Consider the following 27,767-nt stretch of genomic DNA (forward strand, 5'->3'; position numbering starts at 1 on the left):
GCAATGAATGGGGACCCCCCCCCCCCCCTTAGGTGCTCATAGGTGGGGATGGGGGTGTCCTCCCCATAACCACATCCCAGAGCCCCCTAGAGCCCCATAACCCTCCCCCCATAGCCCCATAACCAACTCCCACCCCCCCATAGCCCCATAACCACCTCCCAACCCCTCCCGAGCCCCATAACCACCTCCCAGAGCCCCCTAATTCTCCCTATAGCCCCATAACCACCTCCCAGAGCCCCCTATAACCCAATAACCACCTACCAGAGCAACCTATAGCCCCATAACCACCTCCCAAATCCTACTATAGCCCCATAACCACCTCCCACCCCCCCCAGCCCCATGACCACCTCCCACCCCCCCCATAGCTCCATCACCCCCCCATAGCCCCATAACCACCTCCAACCCCCCCATAACCCCTCCATACCCCATCATCCCCCATAGCCCCATAACCACCTCCAACTCCAACCCCCCCATAACCGCATAACCCCCCCCATAGCCCCATAACCCCCCCATAACCCCATAACCCCCCCATACCCCATCACCCCCCATAGCCCCATAACCACCTCCAACTCCAACCCCCCCATAACCGCATAACCCCCCCCATAGCCCCATAACCCCCCCATAACCCCATAACCCCCCCATAGCCCCATAACCACCTCCAACCCCCCCATAACCCGATAACCCTCCCCATAGCCCCATAATCCCCCCTATAGCCCCATAACACCCCCTATAGCCCCATAACCACCTCCAACCCCCCCATAACCCGATAACCCTCCCCATAGCCCCATAATCCCCCCTATAGCCCCATAACACCCCCTATAGCCCCATAACCACCTCCAACCCCCCCATAACCCGATAACCCTCCCCATAGCCCCATAATCCCCCCTATAGCCCCATAACACCCCCTATAGCCCCATAACCACCTCCAACTCCAACCCCCCCCATAACCCCCCCATAACCCCATAAGCCCCCCATAGCCCCATAACCCCCCCATAGCCCCATAACCCCCCCCATAGCCCCATAACCCCCTCCAACCCCCCCCATCCCCCATCCCCCCATATCCCCCCCCCATTCCCGGTTTCCTTTCCTGACTCGCCCTTTTCCTGTCCCTGTATCCGGATGGGAGCAGAGGACAAAGGCCTGGGGGGGGGGGGGGGGGGCGGAGTGGGGTGTGGGGGGGGGCCACACACAGGACCCAGAGCACCCTGGGGCTGTGGCGCTGAGCACCAGTGGGTGCCCGGAGCTGGGGTGGGAGGGGATGGGAGCTGGGGGGGGGATGGGAGCTTGGGGGGGGTTGGGGATGGGAGCTGGGGGGGGTGGCGATGGGAACTGGGGGGGGGATGGGAGCTGGGGGGGTGTGGGGATGGGAACTGGGGGGGGGAGATGGGAGCTGGGGGGGGGATGGCGATGGGAACTGGGGGGGGGGAGATGGGAGCTGGGGGGGGGATGGGAGCTGGGGGGGTGTGGGGATGGGAGCTGGGGGGGGGGTGGGGATGGGAACTGGGGGGGTGATGGGAGCTGGGGGGGGGATTGGAGCTTGGGGTGGGGGGCTGGGGGTGGGAGCTGGGGGATGTGGGGATGGGAGCTTGGGGGGGTGTGGGGATGGGAACTGGGGGGGGGGATGGGAGCTGGGGGGGGGTGGGGATGGGAACTGGGGGGGGGAGATGGGAGCTGGGGGGGGGTGGGGATGGGAACTGGGGGGGGGAGATGGGAGCTGGGGGGGGGTGGGGATGGGAACTGGGGGGGGGATGGGAGCTGGGGGGGTGTGGGGATGGGAGCTTGGGGGGGTGTGGGGATGGGAACTGGGGGGGGGATGGGAGCTGGGGGGGGGGATTGGAGCTTGGGGTGGGAGAGCGGGGGTGGGAGCTGGGGGGGGTGGGGATGGGAGCTTGGGGGGGGTGTGGGGATGGGAACTGGGGGGGGGGGGATGGGAGCTGGGGGGGGGGATTGGAGCTTGGGGTGGGAGAGCGGGGGTGGGAGCTGGGGGGGGTGGGGATGGGAGCTTGGGGGGGGTGGGGATGGGGGTGGGAGCTGGGGGGGTGGGGATGGGAGCTGGGGGTGTGTGTGTGGGGGGGGGGTTTGATCCCATCTCACCCCTGTCCCCCCCCCCCCAGCCCCCCAGGAGCGCCGCCATGCTCGCCGAGGAGCGCAAGGAAGGCAGCCCCCGCTTCGGGAAGCTCCACTTCCCCGTGGGGCTCTGGATCAACTCCCCCAAGAAACGCCTGGCCAAGATGAGCCGGCGCTGGCCCAGCGCGGGGTCCGTGCGGTGAGGAACCCCCCCACACCCCCCCCTTTGTGTTCCGTGATCCCCATTGATCCCCATTGATTCCCATTGATCCCACTGACTGCATTGAGCCATTGATCCCATCGATCCCATTATCCTCATTGATCCCCATTGATCCGTATTGATCCCCACTGATCCCATTGATCCCTATCATCCCCACTGATCCCCATTGATGCCATTGATCCCCCTGATCCCATTGATCCCCACTAATCCCACTGCTCCCATTGATCTCCATTATCCCCACTGATCCCCATTGATGCCATTGATCCCCCTAATCCCATTATCCCCATTGATCCCATTATCCCCATTAATCCCACTGATCCCATTGATCCCCATTGATCCCGTTACCCACATTGATCCCATTATCCCCATTGATCCCCATTGATCCCACTGATCCCATTATCCCCATTGATCCTACTGATCCTATTGATCCCCATTGCTCCCATTACCCCATTGATCCCATCGATCCCATTGATCCCCATTGATCCCCCTGAGCTCAGTGCCCCCATTGATCCCCATTGATTCCATTATCCCCATTGATCCCACTGATCCCATTCATCCCCATTGATCCTACTGATCCTATTGATCCCCATTGCTCCCATTACCCCACTGATCCCATCAATCCCATTGATCCCCATTGATCCCCCTGAGCCCAATGCCCCCATTGATCCCCATTGATCCCATTATCCCCATTAATCCCCGTTGATCCCATTATCCCCATTGATCCCATTATCCCCATTGATCCCCATTGCTCCCATTATCCCCATTGATCCCACTATCCCCATTGATCCCCATTGCTCCCATTATCCCCATTGATCCCATTATCCCCATCGACCCCCATTGATCCCATTATCCCCATTGATCCCCATTGCTCCCATTATCCCCATTGATCCCATTATCCCCATTGATCCCATTATCCCCATTGACCCCCATTGATCCCCATTGATCCCATTATCCCCATTGATCCCATTATCCCCATTGACCCCCATTGATCCCATTATCCCCATTGATCCCCATTGCTCCCATTATCCCCATTGATCCCATTATCCCCATTGATCCCATTATCCCCATCAACCCCCATTGATCCCATTATCCCCATTGATCCCCATTGCTCCCATTATCCCCATTGATCCCATTATCCCCATTGATCCCCATTGCTCCCATTATCCCCATTGATCCCATTATCCCCATCGACCCCCATTGCTCCCATTATCCCCATTGATCCCCATTGCTCCCATTATCCCCATTGATCCCATTATCCCCATTGATCCCCATAGATCCCATTATCCCCATTGATCCCATTACCCCCATTGATCCCATTATCCCCATTATCCCCATTGATCCCATTATCCCCATTATCCCCATTGCTCCCATTATCCCCATTGATCCCATTATCCCCATTGACCCTCCATTGATCCCATTATCCCCATTGATCCCCATTGCTCCCATTATCCCCATTGATCCCATTATCCCCATTGACCCCCATTGATCCCATTATCCCCATTGATCCCCATTGCTCCCATTATCCCCATTGATCCCATTATCCCCATTGACCCCCATTGATCCCATTATCCCCATTGATCCCCATTGATCCCATTATCCCCATTGATCCCCATTGCTCCCATTATCCCCATTGATCCCATTATCCCCATTGATCCCATTATCCCCATCGATCCCCATTGATCCCATTATCCCCATTGATCCCCATTGATCCCATTATCCCCATTGATCCCCATTGATCCCATTATCCCCATTGATCCCCATTGATCCCATTATCCCCATCGACCCCCATTGACCCCCACTGATCCCCTTGCTCCCCCTGCCTCCCAGATCCACCTCCTCGGACACGGCGAGCCGCGGCAGCGAGCCCTTGGAGCCTCGCCCGGCCACCAAAGCCAAAGCCTCGCGCCACAAGCGCCTCTCCAACCTCTTCCATCGCTCCGGCACCGCCGCCACCGGCACCGCCGGCACCCGTTGGCTCAGCGAGAAGAAGCTGGAAGAGTTGGTGGATCCCAATCCGGAAGCGTTGGGATCCCAACGGGCCGGCGCGGGCCCGGACCCGTCCTCGTCACCGCGCCAGCTCCCCGGCATCCTGAAGATCTTCGGGGGGAACATCTCCCGCGGAGCCAACTACAAGAGCGTGCTGGCGACGGCGCGCTCCACGGCGCGGGAGCTGGTGTGGGAAGCGTTGGAGCGTTACGGCTTGGCTCCGGACGACGGCACCTTAGGGGAATACGTGCTCTGTGACGTGGTGGGCAGGCCCGGTGGGGCCGGTGGGGCCGGCGGGTGGCTCATGGAGCATCTGAGGCCCGTGGGTGCTTCCGAGCGGCCGCTGGTGCTCCAGGACGTGTGGAAACCCAAGAGCGGCTGCTCCCGGCGCTTCGAGATCCGGCGGCGCCAGGACGTGGAGCGCTTCTTCGAGGCCGACGCCGGCGAGGGCGGCGGTGAGAGCGCGGCTCCCTTGTGCCACGGGGGGGGGCATGGGTATAGGGGAGCTATAGGTGTGTGTGGGTATAGGGGTGCTATAGGTGTGTGTGGGTATAGGGGAGCTATAGGTGTGTGTGGGTATAGGGGAGCTATAGGTGTGTGTGGGTATAGGGGTGCTATAGGTGTGTGTGGGTATAGGGGAGCTATAGGTGTGTGTGGGTATAGGGGAGCTATAGGTGTGTGTGGGTATAGAGGAGCTATAGGTGTGTGTGGGTATAGGGGAGCTATAGGTGTGTGTGGGTGTAGGGGTGCTATAGGTGTGTGTGGGTATAGGGGTGCTGTAGGTGTGTGTGGGTATAGGGGTGCTATAGGTGTGTGTGGGTATAGGGGTGCTATAGGTGTGTGTGGGTGTAGGGGTGCTATAGGTGTGTGTGGGTATAGGGGTGCTATAGGTGTGTGTGGGTATAGGGGAGCTATAGGTGTGTGTGGGTATAGAGGAGCTATAGGTGTGTGTGGGTATAGGGGAGCTATAGGTGTGTGTGGGTATAGGGGTGCTATAGGTGTGTGTGGGTATAGAGGAGCTATAGGTGTGTGTGGGTATAGGGGTGCTATAGGTGTGTGTGGGTATAGGGGAGCTATAGGGGTGTGTGGGTATAGGGATGCTATAGGTGTGTGTGGATATAGGGGAGCTATAGGTGTGTGTGGGTATAGGGGTGCTATAGGTGTGTGTGGGTATAGGGGTGCTATAGGTGTGTGTGGATATAGGGGAGCTATAGGTGTGTGTGGGTATAGGGGTGCTATAGGTGTGTGTGGGTATAGGGGTGCTATAGGTGTGTGTGGGTATAGGGGAGCTATAGGTGTGTGTGGGTATAGGGGTGCTGTAGGTGTGTGTGGGTATAGGGGTGCTATAGGTGTGTGTGGGTATAGGGGTGCTATAGGTGTGTGTGGGTATAGGGGAGCTATAGGTGTGTGTGGGTGTAGGGGTGCTGTAGGTGTGTGTGGGTATAGGGGAGCTATAGGTGTGTGTGGGTATAGGGGTGCTATAGGTGTGTGTGGGTATAGAGGAGCTATAGGTGTGTGTGGGTATAGGGGTGCTATAGGTGTGTGTGGGTATAGGGGAGCTATAGGGGTGTGTGGGTATAGGGGTGCTATAGGTGTGTGTGGATATAGGGGAGCTATAGGTGTGTGTGGGTATAGGGGTGCTATAGGTGTGTGTGGGTATAGGGGTGCTATAGGTGTGTGTGGATATAGGGGAGCTATAGGTGTGTGTGGTATAGGGGTGCTATAGGTGTGTGTGGGTATAGGGGTGCTATAGGTGTGTGTGGGTATAGATGAGCTATCGGTGTGTGTGGGTATAGGGGTGCTATAGGTGTGTGTGGGTATAGGGGAGCTATAGGTGTGTGTGGGTATAGGGGAGCTATAGGTGTGTGTGGATATAGGGGAGCTATAGGTGTGTGTGGGTATAGAGGAGCTATAGGTGTGTGTGGGTATAGGGGTGCTATAGGTGTGTGTGGGTATAGGGGAGCTATAGGGGTGTGTGGGTATAGGGGTGCTATAGGTGTGTGTGGATATAGGGGAGCTATAGGTGTGTGTGGGTATAGGGGTGCTATAGGTGTGTGTGGGTATAGGGGTGCTATAGGTGTGTGTGGATATAGGGGAGCTATAGGTGTGTGTGGGTATAGGGGTGCTATAGGTGTGTGTGGGTATAGGGTGCTATAGGTGTGTGTGGGTATAGATGAGCTATCGGTGTGTGTGGGTATAGGGGTGCTATAGGTGTGTGTGGGTATAGGGGAGCTATAGGTGTGTGTGGGTGTAGGGGTGCTATAGGTGTGTGTGGGTATAGGGGAGCTATAGGTGTGTGTGGGTATAGAGGAGCTATAGGTGTGTGTGGGTATAGGGGTGCTATAGGTGTGTGTGGGTATAGATGAGCTATCGGTGTGTGTGGGTATAGGGGTGCTATAGGTGTGTGTGGGTATAGGGGAGCTATAGGTGTGTGTGGGTATAGGAGTGCTATAGGTGTGTGTGGGTATAGGGGTGCTATAGGGGTGTGTGGGTATAGGGGTGCTATAGGTGTGTGTGGGTATAGGGGTGCTTTAGGTGTGTGTGGGTATAGAGGAGCTATAGGTGTGTGTGGTATAGGGGAGCTATAGGGGTGTGTGGGTATAGGGGAGCTATAGGTGTGTGTGGGTGTAGGGGTGCTATAGGTGTGTGTGGGTATAGGGGTGCTATAGGTGTGTGTAGGTATAGGGGTGCTATAGGTGTGTGTGGGTATAGGGGAGCTATAGGTGTGTGTGGGTATAGGGGTGCTATAGGTGTGTGTGGGTATAGGGGTGCTATAGGTGTGTGTGGGTGTAGGGGTGCTATAGGTGTGTGTGTGTATAGGGGAGCTATAGGTGTGTGTGGGTATAGGGGTGCTATAGGTGCGTGTGGGTATAGGGGTGCTATAGGTGTGTGTGTGTATAGAGGAGCTATAGGTGTGTGTGTGTATAGGGGTGCTATAGGTGTGTGTGGGTATAGGGGTGCTGTAGGTGTGTGTGGGTATAGGGGTGCTATAGGTGTGTGTGGGTGTAGGGGTGCTATAGGTTTGTGTGGGTGTAGGGGTGTTATAGGTGTGTGTGGGTATAGGGGTGCTATAGGTGTGTAGGGGTATAGGGGTGCTATAGGTGTGTAGGGGTATAGGGGAGCTATAGGTGTGTGTGGGTGTAGGGGTGCTATAGGTGTGTGTGGGTATGGGGGCGCTATAGGGGTGTGTGGGTATAGGGGCGCTATAGGGGTGTGTGGGTATAGGGGTGCTATAGGTGTGTAGGGGTATAGGGGTGCTGTAGGTGTGTGTGGGTATAGGGGTGCTATAGGTGTGTAGGGGTATAGGGATGCTATAGGTGTGTGTGGGTATAGGGGCGCTGTAGGTGTGTATGGATATAGGGGTGCTGTAGATGTGTGTGGGTGTAGGGGTGCTATAGGTGTGTGTGGGTATAGGGGTGCTGTAAGTGTGTGTGGGTGTAGGGGTGCTGTAGGTGTGTAGGGGTAAAGGGGTGCTATTAGTGTCTACATGTATAGGGGTGCTATAGGTGTCCATGAGTATAGGGGTGCTATAGGTGTGTGTGGGTGTAGGGGTGCTATAGGTGTATGTGGGTATAGGGGTGCTATAGGTGTGTGTGGGTATAGGGATGCTATAGGTGTGTAGGGGTATAGGGGTGCTATAGGTGTCTGTGGGTGTAGGGGTGCTTTCGGTGTATGTGGGTATAGGGGTGCTATATGTGTGTGTGGGTATAGGGGAGCTATATGTGTGTATGGGCATAGGGGTGCTATAGGTGTGTGTGGGTATAGGGGTGCTATAGGTGTTTGTGGGTATAGGGATGCTACAGGTACGTATGGATATACGGATGCTACAGGTATGTATGGATATAGGGGTGCTGTATGTGCATATGGGTATAGGGATGCTACAGGTACGTATGGATATATGGATGCTACAGGTATGTATGGATATAGGGGTGCTATATGTGCATATGGATATAGGAATGCTATATGCGTCTAAGGGTATAGGGATGCTATATGTGTATATGGATATAGTGATGCTATACGTGTGTATGGATATAGAGTTACTATTTAGGTATAAAGATATAGGGACACTCTTTATTAGGATATAGGGACACTGTATGTGTATATGGCTATAGGGATTCTGTGTGTGCATATGGATATAGGGACACTGTATGTGTATATGGCTATAGGGATTCTGTATGTGCATATGGATATAGGGACACTGTATGTGTATATGGCTATAGGGATTCTGTTTGTGCATATGGATATAGGGACACTGTATTTGGATATGGAGATCCTACATGTGCATGTGGATAAAGGGACACTATATGTGTATGTGGATATAGAAGTACCATATGCATATAGGGATATCAGGGTGCTAAATGTTTATATGGATGTAGGGACCTTATATGTGTCTGGGTATAGGGACACGATATGGATATAGGGATGCTATATGCACATATGGGTATAAGGACACTGTATGTGTCTGCAGCTATAGTGACTCTATGCATATACAGATATAGGGATGCTATATGTGTATAGGGATATAGGGTTGCTGTGTCTATGGGTATAGGGATGCTGCATGTCTGTGGATATAGGCACCCTATATACACATACGGATATAGGGATTCTATATGCATCTATGGATATAGGGATGCTCTATGTGTCTATGGATATAGGGACGCTATGTGCATATACGCTATATGCATGTATGGATATAGGGACGCTATATGTGTCTAGGGGTATAGGGACACTACATTCATATAGATTTAGGGACGCTATATGTGTCTATGGGTATAGGGACACTATATATTCATATAGATCTAGGGATGCTATATGCATATATAGCTATAGGGATGCTATATGCATATATGGCTATAGGGACGCTATACATGACTGTGGCTATAGAGCGCTGTATGCATATATGGCTATAGGGACGCTATATGTGCATATGGCTATAGGGACACTATACGTGTCTATGGCCGTAGGGCTGCTATATGTGTCTATGGCTATAGGGATGCTGTATGTGTCTGTGGCTATAAGGATGCTGTGTCTATGGTTATAGGGTCACTATGCGTGTCTATGGCCATAGGGATGCTATATATGTCTATGGCTATAGGGACACTATATGGGTCAATGGCCATAGAGCCACTATACATGTCCATGGCTAGAGGGATGCTGTAAGGGTCTATGGCTATAGGGCTGCTATGTGTGTCTATGGCCATAGGAATGCTCTACATGTCTATGGCTATAGAGATGCTTTAAGTGCCTATGGCTATAGGGACGCTATACGTGTCCCTGGCTAGAGGGATGCTGTAAGGGTCTATGGCTATAGGGCTGCTATACGTGTCTATGGCCATAGGGACGCTGTACGTGTCTATGGCTATAGAGATGCTGTAAGTGCCTATGGCTATAGGGATGCTATACTTGTCTATGGCTATAGAGATGCTATACGTGTCCATGGCCATAGGGATGCTGTAAGTGTCTATGGCTATGGGGATGCTATACATGTCCATGGCCATAGGGATGCTGTAAGTGTCTATGGCTATGGGGGTGCTATATGTGTCTATGGCCATAGGGACACTGTATGGGTCTATGGCCATAGGGCCGCTATACGTGTCTATGGCTATAGGGACGCTGTATGTGTCTATCGCTATAGGGCCGCTATACATGTCTATGGCTATAGGGACGCTGTATGTGTCTATCGCTATAGGGCCGCTATACATGTCTATGGCTATAGGGACGCTGTATGTGTCTATCGCTATAGGGCCGCTATACATGTCTATGGCTATAGGGACGCTGTATGTGTCTATCGCTATAGGGCCGCTATACATGTCTATGGCTATAGGGACGCTGTATGTGTATGGCCATAGGGCCGCTATACGTGTCTATGGCCATAGGGCCGCTCTACGTGTCTACGGCTATAGGGCTGCCCATGTGGCCCCTATATCCACATAAGCACAGCCCTTACCCAGCCTCCCTCCCTGTCCTGTCCCCCCCCCCGCACCCCACCCCACAGGGGGCTCATCCCAAGCCCGGCGCCTGCAACGCAACCGCTCGCGGGCGGCCTCGGGGGGCCCGGCCCCCCCAAAGGAGCGCTCCGAGAACCTCTCCCTGCGCCGCAGCATCAGCGACATGAACCTGAGCACGCGGCGCCGCAGGGAGCGCAAGGCCGTGCTCAGCGTGGCGGGGGGGGACCCCACCGCAGCCCCCCCCGGCCCCGACGGGACCCCCCCGGCCCCCGGCCCCGATGGAGCCGCCGGAGGTGGGGGCGAGGAGGAGGAAGGGGGGGACGGCGCCAGCCTGGAGCAGCTCTCGCAGTGCCTCATCCAGCCCCCCCAGCATCACCCCTACTTCCTGCTGCTGCAGGGCTATGGCAAGCAGGTAAGGGGGATGGGGGGCATTTCCTTACCCCCCCCAATGTTCATGACCCCCCCCAATGTCCCATCTTCCCATGCCCCCCATTGACCCCTTTTCCCATGCCCCCCCCATTGACCCCTTTTCCCATGCCCCCCATTGAGCCCTCTTCCCATGCCCCCCATTGAGCCCTTTTCCCATGCCCCCCCCATTGACCCCTTTTCCCATGCCCCCCCAATGTTCCATCTTCCCATGCCCCCCCACTGAACCCTTTTCCCATGCCCCCCATTGAGCCCTCTTCCCATGCCCCCCATTGACCCCTTTACCCATGCCCCCCCCATTGACCCCTTTTCCCATGCCCCCCATTGAGCCCTCTTCCCATGCCCCCCATTGACCCCTTTTCCCATGCCCCCCATTGAGCCCTCTTCCCATGCCCCCCCCATTGACCCCTCTCCCCATGCCCCCCATTGACCCCTCTCCCCATGCCCCCCCCATTGACCCCTCTTCCATGCCCCCCATTGAACCCTCTTCCCATGCCCCCCATTGACCCCTTTTCCCATGCCCCCCCATTGACCCCTTTTCCCATGCCCCCCCATTGACCCCTCTTCCCATGCCCCCTCACTGACCCCTCTCCCCATGCCCCCCATTGACCCCTTTGTCCGTTCCCCCCATTGACCCCTCTTCCCCCCCATATCCATGTCCCCAACCCCCCCCATTCCTTAGCCCCCACCCCCCCATCTTTCCATACCCCCTCCATCCTCACCCCATAGCCCCCCCCTTCCCATTCCCTCCCTCCCCACCCCCTAAGTGCCCCCCCCAACCCCTTTGTTCCCCCCCCCCCCGCAGGACTTCGTGCTCTACGTCATGACTCGTTCCCAGCACATCTTCGGGCGCCGGGGCCCCCCCGAACGCCCCCCCCAGGGCTCCCCCCCTTCCATTGACACCTTCCTCAACGCCCCGGACATCCTCCCCCGCCACTGCCTCGTGCGGGCCCCCCCGGGGGCCCCCGCCACCGTGCGGCCGTACCGGGGGGCGCCGGTGACCCATAACGGGGTCCCTTTGTTCCGCCGGGCCCCATTGAACCCCGGGGACCTATTGGGGCTGGGGCAGCACTTCCTCTTGCTCTATAAGGACCCCCGGGGGGGGGGTCCCGAAGAGCAGAGCCCCCCCTGGCTGCCGGCGCTGCGCTGCGAGGGCTGCAGTACCGGCAGGGGCCGGAGGGAGGCGCTGCGGTACCGGGCGGAACACGAGGAGCGGCTCCTGCGGGAGATCGTGCGGGAGCCGTGGGGTGCGGGGGGGACCCCGCAGGGGATGGGGGTCCTGGCCCCCGCGTTCCTGCTGGGGCTGTGCCTGGAGCACGCCTGGAGCGCGTTCCCCCCCCAGCACCTCCCGCAGCTGCTGACGAGGATCGCGGGGCTGGTGAAGGAGGAAGTCTGGGTATGGGGGGGGGGGAATGGGGTGGGGTGGGGGTATGGGATGTGGGTATAGGATATGGGAATGGATATGGGGTATGGGTGTGGGTATGGGGTATGGGATATGGGTATGGGGTATGGGGTATGGGAATGGGGTATGGGTATGGGGTATGGGATATGGGTATGGGGTATGGGAATGGGGTATGGGTATAGGGTATGGGATATAGGTATGGGGTATGGGGTATGGGAATGGGGTATGGGTATGGGAATGGGGTATGGGTATGGGGTATGGGATATGGGTATGGGGTATGGGTATGGGAATGGGGTATGGGTATGGGGTATGGGTATGGGATATGGGAATGGATATAGGTATGGGATATGGGCGTGGGGTATGTGAATGGGGTATGGGTATAGGGTATGGGATATGGGTATGGGGTATGGGAATGGGGTATGGGTATAGGGTATGGGATATGGGTATGGGGTATGGGGTATGGGAATGGGGTATGGGTATGGGGTATGGGATATGGGTATGGGATATGGGTATGGGGTATGGGATATGGGTATGGGGTATGGGTATGGGATATGGGAATGGATATAGGTATGGGATATGGGCGTGGGGTATGTGAATGGGGTATGGGTATGGGATATGGGTATTGATATGGGTATGGGGTATGGGTATGGGATATGGGTATTGATATGGGTATGGGGTATGGGTATGGGATATGGGAATGGATATAGGTATGGGATATGGGTGTGGGATATGGGAATGGAGTATGGGGTATGGGTATGTGATATGGGAATGGATATAGGTATGGGATATGGGTGTGGGGTATGGGAATGGGGTATGGGGTATGGGATATTTGTATGGATATGGGTATGGGGTATGGGGTATGGGATATGGGTATGGATACGGGTATGGGGTATGGGATATGGGAATAGATATGGGTATGTGTATGGGGTATGGGTATGGGGTATAGGATATGGGTATGGATATGGGTATGGGATATGGGTATTGGGTATGGGAATGGATATGGGTATGGGGTATGTGATATGGGTATTGGGTATGGGAATGGATATGGGTATGGAATACGGGAATGGATATGGGTATGGGGTATGGGATATGTTTGTGGGGTATGGGAATGGATATGGGTATGGGGTATGGGTATAGGATGGGGTATGGGGGTTGGGATGAGGGATATGGGGACACTGGGATATGGGATATCTGGGACATGGGATGCAGGACATGGGCGACATGGGAATGGAGGGGAACATGGTGGAACAGGATGTGGGAAGAGGGAGACATGGGGGGATGTGGGGGACATGGTGAGATATGGGGTTAAGGGATGAGGGACATAGGGGGCTATGGGGGTAAAGGGGCTGTGGGGCCATGGGATGGGGACCCCTTGGGGTCACCTTGGAATGTTCCTGCAGGAGAAGATCAAGGAGATTGGGGACCGGCAGCCGGAGAAGTGAGTGACCCCCAAACCCCATCCATGGGGGTCCCCCCATCCCCATCCATGGGGATCTCCAGTGCTGATCCCTATGGGGGTGCCCCCATCCATGGGGTCCCCAATGCTGTCCCCTATGGGGGTCTCCTCAACCCCATCCATGGGGTCCCCAATGCTGACCCCCATGGGGGTGCCCCTATCCCCATCCATGGGGGTGCCCCCATCCCCATCCATGGGCATCCTCATTGCTGCCCTCTATGGGGGTGCCCCCATCCCCATCCATGGGGTCCCCATTGCTGACCCCTCTGGGGGTGCCCCTATCCCCATCCATGGGGGTGCCCCCAACCCCATCCATGGGGATCCCCATTGCTGACCCCTCTGGGGGTGCCCCTATCCCCATCCATGGGGGTGCCCCCAACCCCATCCATGGGGATCCCCATTGCTGACCCCTCTGGGGGTGCTCCCATCCCCATCCATGTGGTCCCCATTGCTGACCCCTCTGGGGGTGCTCCCATCCCCATCCATGGGGTCCTCATTGCTGACCCCTCTGGGGGTGCCCCCATCCCCATCCATGGGGTCCCCATTGCTGACCCCTCTGGGGGTGCCCCCATCCCCATCCATGGGGTCCCCATTGCTGACCCCTCTGGGGGTGCCCCCATCCCCATCCATGGGGATCCCCATTGCTGACCCCTCTGGGGGTGCCCCCATCCCCATCCCTGGGGATCCCCATTGCTGACCCCTCTGGGGGTGCCCCCATCCCCATCCATGGGGTCCCCATTGCTGACCCCTCTGGGGGTGCCCCTGTCCCGCAGCGATGGGGACCCCTCAGCGCAGGGGCCGGAGGTGCTGGGCCCCGACCTGCGCCCGCTCACGCTGTGGTTGGCCAACGCCACGGAGCTGCTGAACCTGGCCCAGGCCCGGGTGCTGGAGCTGGAGAAGGAGCTGGAGCTGGAGGGTGAGCCCCGGCCCCCCAAGTGTGGGGCTAGGCCGTGGGGTGGGGATGGGAGCTGTTCCCCCCCCCCCCCCCCCCGGAATGCAAGGTGCTGATTGGGTGCATCCATGGAGCGCAGGTGCTGATTGGGTGCATCCATGCAGCACGAGCGCTGATTGGGTGCATCTGATTGGGTGCATCCAGTTGGGTTCATCCATGGAGCGCAGGCGCTGATTGGTGCATCTGGTTGTGTGCATCCATGGAGCGCAGGTGCTGATTGGGTGCATCCATGGAGCGCAGGTGCTGATTGGGTGCATCCATGGAGCGCAGGCACTGATTGGGTGCATCCGATTGGATGCATCCCTGGAGCACAGGCGCTGATTGGGTGCATCCCATTGGGTGCATCCATGGAGCACAGGCGTTGGTTGGGTGCATCTCATTGGGTGCATCCAATTGGGTTCATCCATGGAGCGTAGGTCCTGATTGGGTGCATCCAATTGGGTGCATCCATGGAGCGCAGGAGCTGATTGGGTGCATCCAATTGGGCTCATCCATGGAGCGCAGGTGCTGATTGGTGCATCTGATTGGGTGCATCCATGGAGCGCGGGCGCTGATTGGGTGCATCTGATTGGGTGCATCTGATTGGGTGCCTCCATGGAGAGCGGGCGCTGATTGGGTGCATCCATGCAGCGCAGGTGCTGATTGGGTGCATCTGATTGGGTGCATCCATGCAGCGCAGGCTCTGATTGGTGCATCCAATTGGGTGCATCCATGAAGCATGGTCGTTGATTGGGTGCCTCCATGGAGCGCAGGCACTGATTGGGTGCATCCTTGGAGCGCAGGCACTGATTGGGTGCATCCATGGAGCACGGGTGCTGATTGGGTGCATCCATGGAGCACGGGTGCTGATTGGGTGCATCCATGGAGCACGGGTGCTGATTGGGTGCATCCTTGGAGCGCGGGCGCTGATTGGGTGCATCCATGGAGCACGGGTGCTGATTGGGTGCATCCATGGAGCACGGGTGCTGATTGGGTGCATCCATGGAGCACGGGTGCTGATTGGGTGCATCCTTGGAGCGCAGGCACTGATTGGGTGCATCCATGGAGCACGGGTGCTGATTGGGTGCATCCTTGGAGCGCGGGTGCTGATTGGGTGCATCCTTGGAGCGCGGGCGCTGATTGGGTGCATCCATGGAGCACGGGTGCTGATTGGGTGCATCCTTGGAGCGTGGGCGCTGATTGGGTGCTTCCACAGGGCCCTGCCCGGAGCTCAGCAGGGACCTGGAGACGTGCGATGAGGCCATGGGCGTCCTGGATGAGGTCATCATGTCCACCTTCCAGCAGACCGTCTATTACCTGACCAAGGTGAGCCAAAACGGAGCCAAACGGACCCAAAACGGAGCCGAACAGACCCAAAACTGAGCCGAATGGACACAAAGTGACCCAAAACTGACCCAAACTTACTCAAAACTGAGCCAAAGCGACCCAAAACTGAGCCAAAGTGACCCAAAACTGAGCCAAAGTGACCCAAAACTGAGCCAAAGCGACCCAAAACTGAGCCAAAGTGACCCAAAACTGAGCCAGACGGACCCAAAGTGACCCAAAACTGAGCCAAACTGACCCAAAACTGAGCCAAAATGACCCAAAACTGAGCCAAACTGAGCCAAAGTGACTCAAAACTGAGCCAAAGTGACCCAAAACTGAGCCAAACGGACCCAAAGTGACCCAAAACGGAGCCAAACTGAGCCAAAACTGAGCCAAAATGACCCAAAACTGAGCCAAACTGAGCCAAAGTGACTCAAAACTGAGCCAAAGTGACCCAAAACTGAGCCGAACGGACCCAAAGTGACCCAAAATGGAGCCAAACTGACCCAAAACTGACCCAAAGTGACCCAAAACGGAGCCAAACTGACCCAAAACTGAGCGAAACTGACCCAAAACTGAGCCAAACTGAGCCAAAGTGACTCAAAACTGAGCCAAAGTGACCCAAAACTGAGCCGAACGGACCCAAAGTGACCCAAAATGGAGCCAAACTGACCCAAAGTGACCCAAACCAGCCAAACTGACCCAAAACTCAGCCAAACTGAGCCAAAGTGACTCAAAACTGAGCCAAAGTGACCCAAAACGGAGCCAAACTGACACAAAACTGACCCAAAGTGACCCAAACTAGCCAAAATGACCCAAAACTGAGCCAAACTGAGCCAAAGTGACCCAAAACTGAGCCAAAGTGACCCAAAACTGAGCCGAACGGACCCAAAGTGACCCAAAACGGAGCCAAACTGACCCAAAACTGACCCAAAGTGACCCAAACCAGCCAAAATGACCCAAAACTGAGCCAAAATGACCCAAAACTGACCCAAAGTGACCCAAAACTGACCCAAAGTGACCCAAACCAGCCAAAATGACCCAAAACTGAGCCAAAATGACCCAAAATGGAGCCAAACTGTCCTAAACTGACCTAAAACTGAGCCAAACTGACCCAAAGTGACCCAAAACTGAGCCAAACAGACCCAAAACTGCACTACACTGACCCAGACTGGCCTAAACTGACCCAAAACTGAGCCAAACTGACCCAAACCTGACCCAAACTGAGCCAAGCTGAGCCAAAACTGAGCCAAACTGACCCAAAGTGACGCAAAACTGAGCCAAACTGACCCAAACCTGACCCAAACTGAGCCAAACTGAGCCAAAACTGAGCCAAACTGACCCAAACCTGACCCAAACTGAGCCAAACTGAGCCAAACCTGACCCAAACTGACCCAAACCTGACCCAAACTGAGCCAAACTGAGCCAAAACTGAGCCAAACTGACCCAAACCTGACCCAAACTGAGCCAAACTGACCCAAACCTGACCCAAACTGAGCCAAACTGAGCCAAAACTGAGCCAAACTGACCCAAACCTGACCCAAACTGTGCCAAAACTTACCCAAAACTGAGCCAAACTGACCCAAAGTGACCCAAAACTGAGCCAAAACTGAGCCAAAACTGAGCCAAACTGACCCAAAGTGACCCAAAACTGAGCGAAAGAGACCCAAAACTGAGCCAAACTGACCCAAAACTGCACCAAACGGGCCCAAAATTGCACTGAACTGACCCAAAACTGCCCTAAACTGCCCCCATAGCCCCAGTGCCCCCCCATCACTCCCTATCACCCCCCAATCATTCACTATCGCCCCCCCATCGCTCCCTATCACCCCCCCATTGCCCCCTATTACTCCCTATCACCCCCCCGCAATCGCTATCACCCCCCCATTGCTCTCTATAGCCCCCCATCGCTCCCTATCGCCCCCCCATCGCTCTTTATCGCCCCCCACCAATCGCTATCGCCCCCCCATCACTCCCTATCGCCCCCCCATCGCTCTCTATCGCCCCCTATCGCTCCCTATCGCCCCCCCATCATTCTCTATCGCCCCCCACCAATCGCTATCGCCCCCCATCTCTCTATAGCCCCCCATCGCTCCCTATCGCCCCCACCAATCGATATCGCCCCCTCATCACTCTCTATTGCCCCCCATCGCTCCCTATCGCCCCCCATCACTCTCTATCGCCCCCCATCGCTCTCTTATCGCCCCCCATCGCTCTCTATCGCCCCCTATCGCTCCCTATCGCCCCCCATCGCTCCCTATCGCCCCCCATCGCTCTCTTATCGCCCCCCATCGCTCCCTATCGCCCCCATCACTCTCTATCACCCCCCATTGCTCCCTATCGCCCCCCATAACTCTCGATAGCCCCCATCGCTCCCTATCGCCCCCACCAATCGATATCGCCCCCTCATCACTCTCTATTGCCCCCCATCGCTCCCTATCGCCCCCCATCACTCTCTATCGCCCCCCATCGCTCTCTATCGCCCCCTATCGCTCCCTATCGCCCCCCATCGCTCCCTATCGCCCCCATCGCTCTCTTATCGCCCCCCATCGCTCCCTATCGCCCCCATCACTCTCTATCACCCCCCATCGCTCCCTATCGCCCCCTCATCCCTCTCTATTGCCCCCCATCGCTCCTTATCGCCCCCCATCGCTCTCTTATCGCCCCCCATCGCTCTCTTATCGCCCCCCATCGCTCCCTATCGCCCCCCATCGCTCTCTATCGCCCACCCATTGCTCTCTATCGCCCCCCATTGCTCTCTATCGCCCACCCATTGCTCTCTATTGCCCCCCATCGCTCTCTATCGCCCCCAATCTCTCTCTATCACCCCCCTATCACTCCCTATCGCCCCCCATCGCTCCCTATCGCCCCCCATCGCTCCCTATCGCCCCCCCATCGCTCTCTATCGCCCCCCACCAATCGCTATCGTCCCCCCATCGCTCTCTATTGCCCCCTCATCGCTCTCTATCACCCCCCATTGCTATCGCCCCCTCATCGCTCCCTATCGCCCCCCATCACTCTCTATCGCCCCCCACCAATCGATATCGCCCCCCCATCGCTCTCTATCGCCCCCCATCACTCCCTATCGCCCCCCATTGCTCTCTATCGCCCCCCATCGCTCCCTATCGCCCCCCCATCGCTCCCTATCGCCCCCCATCACTCTCTATCGCCCCCCACCAATCGATATCGCCCCCCCATCGCTCCCTATCGCCCCCCATCGCTCCCTATCGCCCCCCCATCTCTCTCTATCGCCCCCCATCACTATCGCCCCCCCATTGCTCTCTATCGCCCCCCATCACTCCCTATCGCCCCCCCATTGCTCTCTATCGCCCCCCATCGCTCCCTATCGCCCCCCCATCGCTCCCTATCGCCCCCCATCACTCTCTATCGCCCCCCACCAATCGATATCGCCCCCCCATCGCTCCCTATCGCCCCCCATCACGCCCTATCGCCCCCCCATCGCTCTCTATCGCCCCCCATCACTCCCTATCGCCCCCCCCATCGCTCTCTATCGCCCCCCATCACTCCCTATCGCCCCCCCCATCGCTCTCTATCGCCCCCCATCACTCCCTATCGCCCCCCCATTGCTCTCTATCGCCCCCCATCACTCCCTATCGCCCCCCCCATCGCTCTCTATCGCCCCCCATCACTCCCTATCGCCCCCCATCACTCCCTATCGCCCCCCATCGCTCCCTATCGCCCCCCATCGCTCTCTATCGCCCCCCTATCGCTGCCTATCGCTTCCTATCGCCCCCTCAATCGCTATCCCCCCCCCCCATGGCCCCCTATCTCTCCCTACCGCCCCCCCTATCGCTCCTTATCGCTCCCTATCGCCCCCCAGCGCCTTTACGCGACGCTGCCGGCGCTGCTGGAGGCGAACCCGTTCGCGGCGCCGCTGGAGGCGGGCGCGGGCCCGGGCCCGGAGCCGCTGCGCGTCCCCGATGGGGTGAGCCCCACACTGGGGGTGTTCCAGAGCGCGCTGGAGCTGAGCCGGGGCTGCCGCCTGCACCCCGACCTCGTGTCCCAGACCTTCGGGTACCTCTTCTTCTTCTGCAACGCATCCCTGTTCAACTCCCTCATGGAGAGAGGTGAGGGCCCTATAGGGGATGTGGGGGGTGTGGGGTCTATGGGGGTATGGGGGTGAGGGATGTGGTTCTTCTTCTGCAACGCATCCCTGTTCAACTCCCTCATGGAGAGAGGTGAGGGCCCTATAGGGGGTGTGGGGGATATGGGGGGTGTGGGGTCTATGGGCGTATGGGGGTGAGGGATGTGGTTCTTCTTCTGCAACGCATCCCTGTTCAACTCCCTCATGGAGAGAGGTGAGGGCCCTATAGGGGATGTGGGGGGTGTGGGGTCTATGGGGGTATGGGGGTGAGGGATGTGGTTCTTCTTCTGCAACGCATCCCTGTTCAACTCCCTCATGGAGAGAGGTGAGGGCCCTATAGGGGGTGTGGGGGATATGGGGGGTGTGGGGTCTATGGGCGTATGGGGGTGAGGGATGTGGTTCTTCTTCTGCAACGCATCCCTGTTCAACTCCCTCATGGAGAGAGGTGAGGGCCCTATAGGGGGTGTGGGGGGTATGGGGGGTGTGGGGTCTATGGGGTCTATGGGGGGTATGGGGGTGAGGGATGTGGTTCTTCTTCTGCAACGCATCCCTGTTCAACTCCCTCATGGAGAGAGGTGAGGGCCCTATAGGGGATGTGGGGGGTGTGGGGTCTATGGGGGTATGGGGGTGAGGGATGTGGTTCTTCTTCTGCAACGCATCCCTGTTCAACTCCCTCATGGAGAGAGGTGAGGGCCCTATAGGGGATGTGGGGGGTGTGGGGTCTATGGGGGTGTGGGGTCTATGGGGGTGTGGGGGTGAGGGATGTGGTTCTTCTTCTGCAACGCATCCCTGTTCAACTCCCTCATGGAGAGAGGTGAGGGCCCTATAGGGGATGTGGGGGGTGTGGGGTCTATGGGGGTGTGGGGTCTATGGGGGTGTGGGGGTGAGGGATGTGGTTCTTCTTCTGCAACGAATCCCTGTTCAACTCCCTCATGGAGAGAGGTGAGGGCCCTATAGGGGGTGTGGGGGGTATGGGGGTATGGGGCGTATGGGGGTATAGGGGGTGTGGGGGGTATGTGGGATATGGGGGGTATAGGGGGTATGGGGGTATGGGGCGTATGGGGGTATAGGGGGTGTGGGGGTTATGGGAGGCATAGGGGGTATCGGCGCTATGGGGGGTATAGGGGTTATAGGGGGGTATGGGGGGTATGGGGGTATGGGAGGTATGTGGGTATAGAGGGTGTGGGGGTTATGGGGGCTATAGAGGTATAGGTACTATAGGAGCTATAGGGGCATAGGGGCTATAGGGTGTATGGGGCTATAGGAGCTATAGGGGGTATGGCAGCTAAAGGGGGTATTGGGCTATATTGGCTATAGTGGGTATGGGGCTATAGGAGCTATAGTGGCTATGGGGACTCTAGGGTGTATGTGGGCCATAAGGGCTATAGGGGGTATAGGGGCTATAGGGCTTATAGGGGCTATGGGGGCTCTAGGGAGTGGGTCCTCCCCATAGCTCCTCCCCTTCCCCCCCGCTGAGCCTCAGTCCTCCCCTGCAGGGGGCGCCCTGTTCCAGTGGGGCCGCGCCGTGCGGCTCCGCACCACTCTGGACCTGGTGCTGGACTCTGTGGCCGCAATGGGGCTGGGCGACGTCGCCTCCGAGTTCTTCCAGAAGCTTTCGGCAGCCTCCAACCTGCTCTGCACCCCCAGGGCCTGCCTCAGCAAGGTGGGGATGCACTGGGATACACTGGGAGTCAATGGGAATGGGATGGGAGTCAATGGGAGTCAGTGGGAGTCAATGGGAGTCAATGGGGGCCAGCCTCCAACCTGTTCTGCACCCCCAGGGCCTGCCTCAGCAAGGTGGGGATGCACTGGGGTACACTGGGAGTCAATGGGAATGGGATGGGAGTCAATGGGAATCAATGGGGTTCAATGGGAGTCAACTGGGGGCAGCCTCCAACCTGCTCTGCACCCCCAGGGCCTGCCTCAGCAAGGTGGGGATGCACTGGGATGCACTGGGAGTCAATGGGAATGGGATGGGAGTCAATGGGAGTCAGTGAGAGTCAATGGGAATCAATGGGGTTCAATAGGAGTCAATGGGGTTCAATGGGAGTCAAAGGGGGGTAGCCTCCGACCTGCTCTGCAACCCCAGGGCCTGCCTCAGCAAGGTGGGGATGCACTGGGATGCACTGGGAATGGACTGGGAGTCAATGGGAGTCAATGGGAATGGGATGGGAGTCAATGGGAGTCAGTGGGAGTCAATGGGAATCAATGGGGTTCAATAGGAGTCAATGGGGTTCAATGGGAGTCAAAGGGGGGTAGCCTCCGACCTGCTCTGCAACCCCAGGGCCTGCCTCAGCAAGGTGGGGATGCACTGGGATACACTGGGAGTCAATGGGAATGGGATGGGAGTCAGTGGGAGTCAGTGGGAGTCAATGGGAGTCAATGGGGTTCAATAGGAGTCAATGGGAGTCAATGGGAGTCAGTGGGAGTCAATGGGGGGCAGCCTCCAACCTGCTCTGCACCCCCAGGGCCTGCCTCAGCAAGGTGGGGATGCACTGGGATACACTGGGATGCACTGGGATGCACTGGGAGTCAATGGGAATGGGATGGGAGTCAGTGGGAGTCAGTGGGAGTCAATGGGAGTCAATGGGGTTCAATGGGAATCAATGGGGTTCAATGGGAGTCAATGGGGGGGCAGCCTCCAACCTGCTCTGCACCCCCAGGGCCTGCCTCAGCAAGGTGGGGATGCACTGGGATGCACTGGGAATGGGATGGGAGTCAATGGGAGTCAGTGGGAGTCAATGGGAATCAATGGGGTTCAATAGGAGTCAATGGGGTTCAATGGGAGTCAATGGGGGGGCAGCCTCCAACCTGCTCTGCACCCCCAGGGCCTGCCTCAGCAAGGTGGGGATGCACTGGGAGTCAATGGGAATGGGATGGGAGTCAATGGGAGTCAGTGGGAGTCAATGGGAATCAATGGGGTTCAATAGGAGTCAATGGGGTTCAATGGGAGTCAATGGGGGGGCAGCCTCCAACCTGCTCTGCACCCCCAGGGCCTGCCTCAGCAAGGTGGGGATGCACTGGGATGCACTGGGAATGGGATGGGAGTCAATGGGAGTCAGTGGGAGTCAATGGGAATCAATGGGGTTCAATAGGAGTCAATGGGGTTCAATGGGAGTCAATGGGGGGGCAGCCTCCAACCTGCTCTGCACCCCCAGGGCCTGCCTCAGCAAGGTGGGGATGCACTGGGAGTCAATGGGAATGGGATGGGAGTCAATGGGAGTCAGTGGGAGTCAATGGGAATCAATGGGGTTCAATAGGAGTCAATGGGGTTCAATGGGAGTCAATGGGGGGGCAGCCTCCAACCTGCTCTGCACCCCCAGGGCCTGCCTCAGCAAGGTGGGGATGCACTGGGATGCACTGGGATACACTGGGAGTCAATGGGAATGGGATGGGAGTCAATGGGAGTCAGTGGGAGTCAATGGGAGTCAATGGGGTTCAATGGGAATCAATGGGGTTCAATGGGAGTCAATGGGGGGGCAGCCTCCAACCTGCTCTGCACCCCCAGGGCCTGCCTCAGCAAGGTGGGGATGCACTGGGATGCACTGGGAATGGGATGGGAGTCAATGGGAGTCAGTGGGAGTCAATGGGAATCAATGGGGTTCAATAGGAGTCAATGGGGTTCAATGGGAGTCAATGGGGGGGCAGCCTCCAACCTGCTCTGCACCCCCAGGGCCTGCCTCAGCAAGGTGGGGATGCACTGGGATGCACTGGGATACACTGGGAGTCAATGATAATGTGATGGGATACACTGGGAGTCAATGGGAGTCAATGGGGTTCAGTGGGAGTCAATGGGGTTCAATGGGAGTTAGTGGGGGGCAGCCTCCAACCTGCTCTGCACCCTTAGAGCCTGCCTGAGCAAGGTGGGAATGAGCTGGGATACACTGGGAATGCGGTGGGAGTCAATGGGGTTCAATGGGGTTCAGTGGGACTCAGTGGGAATCAATGGGATACACTGGTACTCAATGGGAGTCAATGGGGTTCAATGTGAGTCAATGGGATACATTGGGACTCAATGGGAGTCAATGGGATACCCTGCCTCAGCAAGGTGGGGATGCACTGGGATGCACTGGGAGGCACTGGGAATGGGATGGGAGTCAATGGGAATCAATGGGAATGGGATGGGAGTCAATGGGGTTCAATGGGAGTCAATGGGATACACTGGGAATCAGTGGGGTTCAATGGGGTTCAGTGGGAATCAGTGGGAGTCAATGGGGTTCAATGGGAATCAATGGGAGTGAATGGGAGTCAATGGGACTCAATGGGCTTCAATGGGGTTCAGTGGGGTTCAATGGGGTTCAGTGGGACTCAATGGGGTTCAGTGGTGTTCAATGGTGTTCAATGGGGTTCAGTGGGATTCAATGGGGTTCAATGGGATTCAGTGGGGTTCAATGGGGTTCAGTGGTGTTCAATGGGAGTCAATGGGGTTCAATGGGGTTCAATGGGATTCAGTGGGGTTCAATGGGGTTCAGTGGTGTTCAATGGGAGTCAATGGGGTTCAATGGGATTCAGTGGGGTTCAATGGTGTTCAGTGGTGTTCAATGGTGTTCAGTGGGGTTCAATGGGGTTCAATGGGATTCAATGGGGTTCAATGGTGTTCAGTGGTGTTCAATGGTGTTCAATGGGGTTGTGGGGTTCAATGGGGTTCAGTGGGGTTCAATGGGATTCAATGGGGTTCAGTTGTGTTCAGTGGTGTTCAATGGTGTTCAATGGGGTTCAGTGGGTTCAGTGGGGTTCAATGGGGTTCAGTGGGACTCAATGGGGTTCAGTGGGACTCAGTGGGGTTCAGTGGTGTTCAATGGTGTTCAATGGGGTTCAGTGGGATTCAATGGGGTTCAATGGGATTCAGTGTGGTTCAATGGGGTTCAGTGGTGTTCAATGGGATTCAATGGGGTTCAATGGTGTTCAGTGGTGTTCAATGGTGTTCAGTGGGGTTCAGTGGGGTTCAGTGGGGTTCAATGGGGTTCAATGGGATTCAATGGGGTTCAATGGTGTTCAGTGGTGTTCAATGGTGTTCAATGGGGTTGTGGGGTTCAATGGGGTTCAGTGGGGTTCAATGGGGTTCAGTGGGGTTCAATGGGGTTCAATGGGGTTCAATGGTGGGTATCTCTCTCCCTGCAGATGACGTGGGCCCGGCTCCGGGCCGAGTTCCCGGCGCTGAGCCCGGCTCAGCTCCACCACATCCTGAGCCATTACCAGCTTGGGGGGGGGCAGGCCCCGCCCCCCGCCTGGAGCCCCGCCCCCGAGGAGCGCGACCAGGTCACTGCAGGTCAGTGCCCCCCCCCCCCCCCCGTCCCCATTGCCCCCCATGTGTCCCCATTGCCCCCCCATTGCCCCACCCTTGTGTCCCCATTGCCCCCCATGTGTCCCCATTGCCCCCCCATTGCCCCACCCTTGTGTCCCCATTGCCCCCCATGTGTCCCCATTGCCCCCCCATTGCCCCACCCTTGTGTCCCCATTGCCCCCCCCATTGCCCCACCCTTGTGTCCCCATTGCCCCCCATGTGTCCCCATTGCCCCCCCATTGCCCCACCCTTGTGTCCCCATTGCCCCCCCATTGCCCCACCGTTGTGTCCCCATTGCCCCCCATGTGTCCCCATTGCCCCCCATGTGTCCCCATTGCCTTCCCATTGTCCCCATTGCCCCGCCATTATCCCCATTCCCCCCCCCCATGTCCCCATTGGCCCCTCATTGCCCCCCTTGTATCCCCATTGCCCCCATTCTCCCCGTTGCTCCCCCTTGTGCCCCATTGCCCCTCCATTGCCCATTGTCCCCCCGTTGCCCCCCATTGTCCCCATTGCCCCCCATTCTCCCTCTTGCCCCCCGTTGTGTCCCCATTGCCCCCCATTGTCCCCATTGCCCCCCCTGTGTCCCCATTGCCCCCCCATTGTCCCCATTGGTATCTCCATTGCCCCCTCCATTGTTCCCATTGCCCCCCCTTGTCCCCCCATTGCCCCCCCATTGTCCCCATTGCCCCCCTTTGTATCCCCATTGCCCCCCTCAATGTCCCCATTGCCCACCTTGTGTCCCTATTGCCCCCCCTTGTGCCCCATTGCCCCCACATTCTCCCCATTGCCCTCTCCGCCTGTACCCACTGTCCCCCCATTGTCCCCAGTGCCCCCCATCTGTCCCCATTGCCCCCCCACGTGTCCCCATTGCTCCCTCATTGTCCCCATTGCTGCCCTTGTATCCCCATTGCCCCCCACGTGTCCCTATTCCCCCCATTACCTCCCCACGTGACCCCATTGCCCCCCTGTTGTCCCCATTGCCCCCCCCTTGTCCCGTTGTCCCCATTGCCCCCTCTTTGTCCCCATTGCCCCCCCACGTGTCCCTCTTGCCCCCCCATTCTCCCCATTGCCTCTTCCACCTGTCCCCACTGTCCCCCCATTGTCCCCATTGCCCCCCATTGTCCCCCATTGTCCCCATTGCCCCCCATTGTCCCCATTGTCCCCACTGCCCCCCCATTGTCCCCATTGCCCCACATTGCCCCCATTGCCCCCCATTATCCCCATTGCCCCCCCTTGCCCCCTCATTGCCCCCCCATTGTCTCCATTGCCCTCCATTGCCCCACATTGCCCTCCTTGCCCCCCATTATCCCCATTGCCCCCCCTACCCATGTGTGTCCCCCCCCAGGTGACATCTTCGAGAGCTTCTCCGAGCACCCCCCCCTGCTGCTGCCCAGCCGGGGCTTCCTGCTGCGGGCGGGGGGGGGGGACGCCGATGACGAGAGCAGAGGGGGGACCCCCGAGGACAAAGGGGGGGTCCCCGAGGACAAAGGGGGGGTCCCCGACGAGGAGGGGGGGCTCCTGCAGGCCCTGTGCCGCGTGCGCCGCCTGCTCCGGGACCTGGAGCAGGATGAGGTCCCTGCCAACCAACGGGGGCTGCCCCGGGATGGGGCTCCATAGGGACCCCCCCACCCACCCCACCCCCGGCACCCTATGGATCCATGGGGGGCACCCAAAGAAACCCCCCCCCCGTGCCATGCTCCCATTAAAGCTCACACGTGTCCTGTGTGACCCAAAGGGGATGAATGGGGCCGGGGGTGTTGCCTCTGTGGGCGTGGCTTCGGGATGCCACGCCCCCACCTTTTCCCCACGTGATCTTCCATTCATTCTCTTTCCCATTCATTCTCTTTCCCATTCATTCTCTTTCCCATTCATTCTCTTTCCCGTTCATTCTCTTTCCCGTTCATTCTCTTTCCCATTCATGCCTTTCCCATTCATTCTCTTTCCCATTCATTCTCTTTCCCATTCATGCCTTTCCCATTCATTCTCTTTCCCATTCATGCCTTTCCCATTCATTCTCTTTCCCATTCATTCTCTTTCCCATTCATGCGGCTGCGGCTCCTTTATTGGCGCGAAGGGGCGGAGCCTCCGCAGAGGGGGCGGAGCCGGAGGCAACCCCTGTAGGCGGGGTCAGAGCGAGCCGTGGGCGGGGCTTCACGCTGAGGCCACGCCTTCTGTTTTATCCCTTATAAGGAGCTCCTTAAGCACCGCCCCTATTGGGCGAGGCTTCGCGCTAGGCCACTCCCACTTAATCATATAAGGGGTGGGGCTTAAAACCAATAGGGGCGGAGCTTAGCATTTAGGTCACGCCCACAGAAGGCAATTCCCAATAGGAACCCGCCCCTATTGGGAGTGGTTTAGCGTTAGGCCACGCCCACAAACCCGCCATATAAGGAGCTTCTCAAGCCCCGCCCTTTGGGGGGGGGGGGGGGGGGGGTCGATAGGCCACACCCACCAGACATCCATATAAGGTGTTCTTAACTCCCGCCCTTTTTGGGGGCACGGCTTAGCGCTAGGCCACGCCCACCGATCCCCCATATAAGGAGCTTCTCAAGCCCCGCCCCTTTTAAGGCGTGGCTCCCCGCCAGGCCACGCCCCCTTTCCCCATTCATTACC

General features: G+C 57.7%; 1 protein-coding gene across 1 annotated transcript; it reads left to right on the forward strand.

Moving 5' to 3' along the window:
• Positions 1–2,111: 2,111 nt before the first annotated feature.
• On the forward strand, positions 2,112–26,860 carry RASIP1 (Ras interacting protein 1). Its single transcript, XM_061443433.1, is given in 12 exon segments — positions 2,112–2,266; positions 4,115–4,728; positions 10,269–10,633; positions 11,453–12,043; positions 13,450–13,487; positions 14,279–14,421; positions 15,653–15,762; positions 19,604–19,850; positions 21,364–21,530; positions 24,989–25,136; positions 26,500–26,655; positions 26,658–26,860. Coding segments are annotated over 12 exon segments (2,916 nt in total). The 5' UTR covers positions 2,112–2,132.
• The last annotated feature ends 907 nt before the right edge of the window (positions 26,861–27,767 follow it).

Source organism: Pezoporus flaviventris, unplaced genomic scaffold (genome assembly GCF_033815535.1).
Source record: "Pezoporus flaviventris isolate CSIRO_AGI_PZ_B2104156 unplaced genomic scaffold, CSIRO_AGI_Pfla_v1 ptg000367l, whole genome shotgun sequence".
Classification (NCBI taxonomy): domain Eukaryota; kingdom Metazoa; phylum Chordata; class Aves; order Psittaciformes; family Psittacidae; genus Pezoporus; species Pezoporus flaviventris.